This window comes from Helianthus annuus, chromosome 13, assembly GCF_002127325.2.
Source record: "Helianthus annuus cultivar XRQ/B chromosome 13, HanXRQr2.0-SUNRISE, whole genome shotgun sequence".
In the NCBI taxonomy this organism is placed as follows: domain Eukaryota; kingdom Viridiplantae; phylum Streptophyta; class Magnoliopsida; order Asterales; family Asteraceae; genus Helianthus; species Helianthus annuus.
The window spans coordinates 128,034,111-128,044,060 of NC_035445.2; the positions used below are offsets into that span (position 1 = coordinate 128,034,111).

General features: G+C 40.2%; 1 protein-coding gene across 1 annotated transcript; it reads left to right on the forward strand.

Annotated features, from left to right (window-relative positions):
- The first annotated feature begins 1,272 nt into the window (after positions 1-1,272).
- Positions 1,273-1,752, forward strand: LOC110901660 (disease resistance protein RUN1-like). The gene has a single exon (XM_022148470.1). The coding sequence runs from the start codon at positions 1,273-1,275 to the stop codon at positions 1,750-1,752; it is 480 nt and encodes a 159-aa protein (XP_022004162.1).
- The last annotated feature ends 8,198 nt before the right edge of the window (positions 1,753-9,950 follow it).

Below are 9,950 nucleotides of genomic sequence, written 5' to 3' on the forward strand. Positions count from 1 at the left end.
AATGTTTAGAATTGTTTCCAACAAGGTAGAACCAGCCAAAATCGCCCCCAAGATGCCAAGAAAACGTCCAATAATGAGATAATGTGAAAAGGCACCCCAAAAACTGTTTAATTGAGGCAGTTATGTTTTCCTCGCAGCCTCCACCGTAATTTACGGTCTCCACCTTAAATTACGGTGGACTCCAACTTGTTACGGTGAATGTCTACTGAGTTACGGCAGGAGAATGCAAGTTTCAGAGCCACCGTAAATTACGGTGGCCACCGTAATTTACGGTGGAGCCCTAAATGTTGGGTTTTGTTTCTTCTTTCATTCCATGCACGACCCGTTCATCTCCAAACCTTCCAAAGCTGCGTTTTATTCCTTTTTAGCCCCCGAACTGTACCTGAAACATAAGCATTCGTAGTTATCTAATTCAAGGTAATTACACGATCAAGTGAAGGATAAATTCGTCTTTTAACATCATTAAGGGTTGTCCAATGGACCACCCGTCAACGTGCGTGATTTTAAAATGAACGTGCGTAATTACCTGTCGTACGTGATGTACGTTAAGCCGTAACGTACGTTAACCTTCCTCTCTCTCTCTCTCTCTATATATATATATATTAAAAAAACTGATGTGGCTTGGCCACGCCAGCCAAGCCACGCCCACCATACCCCATCCAAAGGTGGGTTTTTGAATTGAGTTTTGAAATTACACGTGTCAACCCATGACCCAAACCCCCACCTCACCATACCCCACGGTCTAAGATGGGAATTGGTTTTTTCCTTCTAATTAATTCTCTAGTTTTCCCCGAATTAATTAACCCAACATGTTTACATTAACAATGCTTGAATCATTGTTTTCTTAGAGCATCTCCAATAAGAGATGTTTTTTCATATTTTTTCTAATGCCAAGGTGGCACTTGCCCAACCAATCCCCATCTTTCTCTCACTTGCCCCTCTCACAAACACATTTCTTCTTCTCTCTCCTCTCTTCTCTCTCCTCTCTCCTCTCTACACTCACATAACTTTTCTCTCTCCATTTTTTCTCATTCTTCACCACAAACATCTCTACACCCTCTCTCCTCCACATCACTCTCTCTCTCCTCCACATCACTTTCTCTCTCCCTAAAAACACCAACAAATCCTCCTATTGGAGATGCTCTTAGTATATATACGCTCTCGAGGAGTCAAGGGTTATTCATCGCATCCAACTATTTTTTCAATCATTTCTTGTAAACTTCCCTCTACAAGTACTTTGGTTACATAGGACTTAGATCATATCTGTAAGTAATGGCGTCTTCAACTTCATCCACTCACAAGAGCTTCACATATGACGTGTTTTTGAGTTTTCAAGGCGAAACCCGTAAAAGCTTCGTTGATCATCTCTATTTTGCTCTTCAACTTAGAAACATTCGAACTTACAAAGATGATGACGAAATCAAGAAAGGAAGGAAGATCAGTGATGAGCACATCAGATCCATTAAAGACTCAAAGTTCTACATCATTGTTTATTCCAAGAATTATGCGTCTTCATCATGGTGCCTTGACGAGCTTGTAAATATTATGGAGTGCAATAAGACGAATGGCAAGCATGTAGTTTACCCGATCTTTTTTGATGTGGAACCCTCTGAAATCAGCAAACTAACTGGGACGGTTGGAAAGGCCTTTGAAAAACATGGAGAGAATAACTCTGCTAAGAAATGGAAAGGAGCTCTAAAAGAAGCAGCCAATGTGTCTGGATGGCACTTATGGAACACATGTGATGGGTAATTTCTCATATTCTTTTATTTAAGTGTTTACAATCTGTTTTCAAACTTGTTATGTATAGATTGAAACTAATCGCTCGTGGTTGATTTTAAGCAAGCTTACTAAATCTTCTCTTCTTAATTACACAGGTACGAAGCTAGATTCATCCAAAAAATTGTTGACCATATTTCATTAGAGTTACAAAAGATGAAAATGAATGAGCGATCAAAGCTTTGAAGGTTAAAACTTTGTTGAGGATGTAAGAATAGCTCACATCAACAGTATTTCGTATCAATATGGTGTAACTTGTTAAGGAAAGGAGCATGACAGATTTAATGAGGGAGAAAATCAGGATGATGTGGTGTTAGGATGCGGGATACAGAGGAGGAAGAGCCAGATTCACATGTGGAATAGAGAAAGATCGAAAATAGGCACCCTAAGGGATTGTGATGTTTGCAATTCTTATTGGAGCTTATATATCTTTTCCAACAACACTCGTGACTGGTTTTTTATACCCGTCCCGTACGTGTGGTGCAACAGAATTATACAAAAACATATAAACAACATATTTCTTACTTCTACTAAAATGTTCATTCAATATATATAACAATTGTTTTATAAGAAATATTATATGCACACTCAAAAGTTAATATATATGACACCTCCATTGATAAGAAAAAGTAAATATATGACACCTCGATTCTCAATAGGGTATGATTTTAAAAGCTCATTACTATCTGAAAGGGAATGGTCAAAGTTCTGTGTATCTTTCCATTAACAATATTCTAAATATATATAAGAGTAGACCAGCTAATTGAGTGGAGAGATTATATCTTTACAAATATAAAAGATTGAGTAAATAGCAATTTAAAATTTAAAAATGATGTTGGCGCCTATTACCCTCCTTCAAGCGAAACAGGTAGAGGTCCTACTTGAAGCATTAGACGGAAGCGTTCAAAAAGTGGTCGTGGGAGACTTTTTGTGAAGATATCGGCTACCTGGAGTTTGGTTGGAACAAACTTTGTGCAAAGATGACCTGCGGAGACCAATTCCCGTATGAAGTGATAATCTATATCTATATGCTTAGCTCGTTTGTGTGAAACTGGGTTTTGGCTTAGAAATAATGCACTCTTGTTGTCACAAAGGAGAGTCGGACGTCCCGGTGGAAGTGCATGTAGTTCCCGTAATAAAGGAGTAAGCCAAATAATTTCTGCCGCGGTGCTGGCCATTGCCCTATATTCAGATTCACAACTTGAACGAGATACAGTTGGTTGTTTCTTTGCACTCCAAGAGACTAAATTTCCTCCAAGATAGATTGAATAGCCATAAGTTGAACGTCTTGTTTAAATGCACCGAGCCCAATCGGCATCCGAGTAACCAACTAGTGTTGTTTCTTTTGGTTTATCAAAGGTTAATCCAAAGGATAGAGTTCCTTTGACATAACGTAAAATCCGTTTGACTAGTTGGAAATGTGAATTGGTTGTGTTGTGGAGATGTTAACTTGCTTGATTTACAGCATAAGATAAGTCGGGTAGGGTTATTGTGAGATATTGGAGAGCACCGACTAACGAGCGATAGAGAGTGGGATCATGAAAAGGGTTACCCGTGGAGACAAAAGTGTCAGTTGTGGTAAGCGGAGTAGCAACCGGTTTGGAGTCAAGAAGTCCCGCTCGTGATAGAATATCATAAGCATATCGAGCTTGGCTAAGAAAAAGACCCGAGGGAGTATGTGAAACTTCAAGTCCCAAGAAATAACTTAAGGTTCCTAGATCCTTGAGGTTGAATTCTTTGTGCAACCTGCTTGTAAATTCCTTGACAATGTGCATGTTATTACCTGTGAGAATAACATCATCAACATACACAAGTAAAGAAATTAGAACCGTGTCCTTTTTATAAATGAAGAGTGATGGATCGGCTCTACTGCAATTAAAACCAAGTTGCACAAGAAAAGCACTAAGTCGTTGGAACCAAGCACGGGGTGCTTGTTTGAGTCCGTATAGAGCCCAATTAAGCTTGCACACATGATTTGGAAATTTTGGGTTTACAAATCCCGGCGGTTGTTCCATGTATACCGTTTCGGTAAGATGACCATTAAGGAAGGTGTTATTAACGTCTAGTTGGCGAAGCTCCCAATTATAAATTGTGGCAAGACTTAGGACAACACGAATTGTGGATGCCTTCACAACGGGACTAAAAGTGTATGAGTAGTCATGCCCGGGAACTTGGGTAAAACCTTGCGCTACTAGACGTGCTTTATAACGATCAAGAGATCCATTCGCCTTATATTTAATTCGATAAATCCATTTTGAACCTACGACATTTGAGTGAGGCGGGCGTTAAACAAGTTCCCATGTGTTGTTATTGCGAAGGGCATGAAGTTCATCATTCATGGCATCCACCCATTTTGGATTCTTGGATGCGGTTTTGAAACCCTTTGGAACATGAGTTGCAAATAATGCATGGTGTAATTGATTTGAGTGGAACTCAGTTAGATGTGCAAAATGTTTCAGCTTAAAAATACCCGACTTGGACCGAGTGGTCATGGAATGAGAAGAGGTTGAAGAAGGTGGAGGTTGTTGTTGTTGTTGAGTAGTGGATAAAGGATGGGAAGTGGGATTTTCTTGTGGGGGATTGTTTGGTGGGCCAGGGACGGTGATGGGTTGATATGAATTAAGTGGACCATGAGAAGATGTGCTAGATGGGATAGAGTTGAGTGGTATGGAGGTGCTTGAAGCTGGGTCGGTTGAGAGTGGGCCTGGTGAAATTGGGTCGGGCTGAGAGGAGTTCGAGAGAGGGTTGGGTGATGGTGGGTCAATTTGTTGAGTGGGATGTGGTGTGACTTGGGTTGGGGTATGGGTTTGTGGGGTGGTAAAAGATGTAGGACAAATGGAACAGGGATGGGAATTTTTATTTTTTGTGGGACCACTAGAGGTGGTGGATTGTTTGAGTGGGGTATTTGGTTGTTGCAAGTCTTCGATAGTTGGAGTGGGTATGTGAATATTGTCATCAAAGTTGGAAAAAATTAGTGAAGCTTCATCAGTTTTAGCAACAATACCCGAAAATGGAAAATTCTCTTCATCAAATTTCACATGGCGAGTGATGTAGATACGTGACGTGGTTGGTTCGACACATCGATATCCTTTATGTTTAGGACTATAGCCAATGAATATGCAAGGGGCACTTCTTGGTAGAAGCTTGTGCTTGGTATAGTCCCGAAGATATGGGAAGACACGACAACCAAATATTCAAAAATGTGCATAGGATGGAGGTTGATTAAAAAGAACCTCGAATAGAGATTTATTTTCAAGTAAGGATGTCGGTAGGCGATTTATGATGTATGTGGCGGAAGTGAAGGCGTTAACCCACAAGTTTGCGGGAGCATGTGAATTGAACATCATGGCTAGTCCCGTTTCCGTGATGTGACGGTGTTTTCTTTCGGCTCGTCCATTTTGTTGCGGAGTATGTGGTCATGATAACCGATGTTGTATACCGTGTTAATGAAAAATTTTTTGAACACGGTTGTTTGTAAATTCCGTTCCACCATCACTTTGGAAAACTTTGACACTACATGAGAATTGATTTTGAACATGGTTTAAAAAATTTACGAGTATGTTATAAAAATCAGACTTAGCTTTTAATGGATAAAACCATGTAAACCGTGAGAAGTCATCGACAAAAATCACATAATATGCATAACCGTTTTTTGATACGATAGGTGCTGGACCCCAAAGATCGCAATGGATTAAGTCTAACACGTTTAGTGATCGTTTTGAGTTATCAATAAATGGTAGACGATGTGCTTTAGATAGTTGACATGATGAGCATAGAACCGGTTTAGGTAATAAAGATGTAACAAAAACATGGCCACGTTTATTCAAACCAGAAACAATATTAAAAGAGACATGTCCTAGGCAACTATGCCATTTATCAAATGATGCATGAAGATGTGATGCCGAAAGAGCGGCAACAAGTGACTTGTGACCTTGCGAAAAAACATAAAAGCCATTTTCACAAGTGCCTCTAGCGATGACTTCCTTTTTCTTTCGATCCTGTATGTGAAAAAAATGATTAGAGAATAAAACATCAACCGGGGAATCATTAGTTAAACGACTTATGGAAAGGAGATTTTTGGTGATGTTGGGAACAACAAGGACATTTCGTAAGGGTAAAGTATCATTGATAGTGGTGTTTCCGATTTTTGTTACGGGTAAGGATTCACCGTTACCAAATGTGATAGAAAATTTACCCGAGTCATAGATATTATCTAGGCCATTTGATGAAGGTAGCATGTGGGTGGTTGCACCAGTATAGGCGGTCCAATCCGGTGTGTTTTGAACAATGTTGCAATGAGCTTGAAAGGCTTGTGCAAGGTTTGCGTCTAAAGGTGGTGCCCTTTGCGCATAACTAGCAAGGCTAGGGCAAGCACTTTGTAATGTCCTTCTTTTCGACACAATTGACAATGGCGTGGACGTCTAGGATGTGTGGAGCGACCACGTACGGAGGACGAGCCCCGGAAACGACCTCGCTGCGAGAAATCACTGCTGGATTTTGGATTAAAATTGGACCGTTGTGATCGAGCGGAAAAAGTTGCTTGCGGAGTTTGGTGAGCATTGATGTTTTAGAGAAAAATCTCGTGATTTTCTGCATTCGCAAAGGAACCAATGGCGTTTGTCTTCGTTGGTGACCGGGTGGCCGATGGCTGCAAGTTGATCACATAACGATTTGATTTTTCTTCCGAATTCAGAAACCATAGAAGCACCTTTGGTAAGCTGCCTAAGAGAGTCTCTAAGAGTATGCATTCGTTCGACAGAGTGATGACTATAAGCGGTTTGGAGTGCTTGCCAAACTTGGCGAGTAGTCGTATGACCGATCGTTTCGGCCATCGACTCTTCGGTGAGTGTCGACTGAAGAAGTAGAAGGACCTTCTGGTCAGATTCTTTCCATGAGAGAAAACTGGGTTTGGTGTAGTTTTGTCATCGGAAGTTACGGTTTCTGGTGGAGGGTTTTCTGAACCGTTAATATGTTTGAGAAGGCCAAGGTACTGTAAAACAGTTTCAACTTGAGTTTTCCATAAAAGGTAATTGTTTGCAGCAAGTTTTATTGTGATTAAATGGAGGTAGGTGTGAAGAGGAACAGTTGATGAGTCGGAGGAGGTGGGGTTTTTGTCGCTGGCCATGTTAACCAGTGGGGAAGATGACAAAGAAAAGAGAAAAGGGGATGGTGAATTAGGCTGATGATACCATGAAAGGGAATGGTCAAAGTTATGTGTATCTTCCCATTAACAATATTCTAAATATATACAAGAGTAGACCAGCTAATTGAGTGGAGAGATTATCTCTTTACAAATAGAGTAAATTACAAGTTTTGTCCTTTATGTTTGTCCCAAATTTCAGGCGCTGTCATTTGTCTTTAAAATTGACGAGTTTTGTCCTTAGCATTTCAAAATCTTGCACGTTATGTCCTTTAGGCCAAACCCAGTTAGATTTTTTTGTTAAAATTGGTCATGTGCCTTGCACATGAGGGCACTTTTGTCATTTTGCCTCCTTAGGGGTTATTTTGTAAATAACTTATAACAAGGGTGCAATTGTGTAAAAATAAAAAAAATTAAGCTATAAAATAAACTTTGTTCATCCGTCTCTTTCTCTCTCTAACTCCATCTCTCCTCTCTCTCTCTCTCTTTACAAACGCTCTGCCCTCTCTGTTCTAAGCCCTAATTACCCAAACAAACAAGATCAAATTGCAGCAAAAAGATATTAGGTTTACCGTTTAGCGGTGGTGGGTGAGATGGTGATGGCAGGTATAGCGGTGGTGGGAGGTGTACGGTGGTGGGTGTGATGCTGATGGTGGGTTTAGCGGTGGGAGGTATACGGTGGTGGGTGGTTGATTGTGGTGGGTTAGAAGCGGCGGTGGCTTAAGGGGTGGGTGCGGCAGGCGGTGGTCCAGTTGAGGTGGAGTTGGGTGATTGCAAGTGGTGGTGGCCGAAGACTGCTTCACCGGAATTCTCTGCGTGTTATCTTCGGACCTCACCAGAAAATACAAGATTCGTCGGATTTCTCTGCGTGTTAGCCGGAGTTCGGATTTCGCCAGAGTTCACCTTGATCATCAATACTCAGTAAGTGGGGTGGTGTGGTGGAATTGGTAATGGTTTTCTTTTGAAAATTTGCGATTCAGATTGTTGTCTATCTAACATCTCAATTTAGGTATTGTAATTTGATATTTGAGATGCAATTATTGTTCGTTTTTCTCAAGTTTTTGTGATTTTTTGTTGGATTTAGGTATGATCTGTTCGTACGGAAGTTTGGTATGTAGAGAATTTGATGTGTATTGAATCAATTTGTTTCTAATTGTTCATGGATTACAAAATAGCATCTGATGAACAATTTTGATTGCTTATTATATGCAAAAAAAAAAAAATTATGATTGTAAAATTTGAATTTATTCTTACAACAATGGAAGTTATTATTTTTTTTTTCAATTTCATTAGTTTGACCACATGAATCAAGCTTGTTAATTTTGGTTTTGCAGACGATTGATGGTTGGCTTGTAAATATTTGGGGGAGAAGTGATGAGAGAGAGAGAGAGAGGAGAGAGAGAAGAGAGAGAAGGGAGAGTTTTTTATATTTCTTTTTTTTTATTTTTCAATGTTTTACATATAGTCCCTAAATAATAATTTATTACAAAATAACCCCTAGGGAGGCAAAATGACAAAAGTGCCCTCATGTGCAAGGTACATGACCAACTTTAACAAAAAAATTTAACTGGGTTTGGCTTAAAGGACATAACGTGCAGGATTTTGAAACGTTAAGGACAAAACTCGTCAATTTTAAAGACAAAGGACAGCGCCTAAAATTTGGGAGAAACATAAAGGACAAAACTTGTAATTTACTCTTACAAATATAAAAGATTGAGTAAATAGCAATTTAAAATTTAAAAATGATGTTGGCGCCTATTACTATCATCAAGAAACTGGGTCCATATTTTCCATTACGGGAACGCCATCAGCAGCTAAATAGTTTACTTAATTTACAATAAGATGTAAATCATACAAGCATATTGTTAACAGAATTAAAATATGCATTAGAGTTGGATTTTTCGGAGCCCATAAGGCAAGTAGAATGACGAACCAAATGGTGGATATCTACCCGGTGGACTTTCAATAAACAAAGTAATTCAAAATCCTTCCTATATGTGAAGGAATTAAAGTAAATTCATTGGAATCTTCACCGTCTCAACCCGCACCGTTTCAACCCATACCGCGAACCGTTTCGACCCATACCGGTTTCGACCCGTACCGTTTTGACATGAATGGTTTCAACCCATACCATTTCGACCAGTAACGTTTCGAGGCAAACGGTTTCGAGCCATACCATTTTGAATCGAACGGTTTCGACGCGAACCATTTCGACGCGAACCGTTTCGACCCGTACTGTTTCGACCCATACCATTTTGAATCGAACCGTTTCGACCTGTACCATTTTGAATCAAACCGTTTCGATGCGAACTTTTTTGACGCGTACCGTTTCGTCGCGAACCGTTTCTACCCGTACCGTTTCGACCCATACTATAACATCCTTCCTAAAAATATTTTTGTACACCCTAAACGTCCTAAAATATACCCCGTACATGAAAACCGGACCCGGAATGACCCTACACTTAAAAAATCAACAAAAACAAAATCCAGTGGTCGCTCGCGGGGCGCGACAACCATAGTTAGGTTTTTCGCAGGCCGCGACCACCTTTGTTTGTCGAACAAGGCAGTGTGCCACGTGTCACATGACTCACCGGGGCTACAATGATGACTGGTCAAAGCTATAGTTGACACGCGGTTCCTCGTGGGCCGCGAAGGTTTTCCTTGCCTTCTTCGCAGGGCGCGAACTGCCTTAATCCGAGCCTATAAATAGCAGTCGACGAATTCATTTCAACTCGTTCAGTTTTTTGATTCTCTCTCTATTCTCTGGTAGTAGAATTTCTGCCCGAGCATAATACCCACTATTTAGAGAATTTGTGAGACGTTACCATTGGACAAACAGTTAGCCAATGAGTAATATGACCCACAAGCCGGGTTGACAGTACTGTTTGGATAATTGATTAGATCAAGCAAATGTAATTGCGGGTTGCCCTCAATTCTGTTAAAGTATTAAAACCATTTTGATTAAACTGGGATGCACTCACCCAGTATTTCTTGCTGACAAAATGTTTTTAAAACGCGTTTCAGGTAACTT

What these genes read in the sequence shown, in the direction of transcription:
- LOC110901660 (XM_022148470.1), top strand. Translation starts at nt 1,273, where the DNA reads ATGGCGTCTTCAACTTCATCCACTCACAAGAGCTTCACATATGACGTG.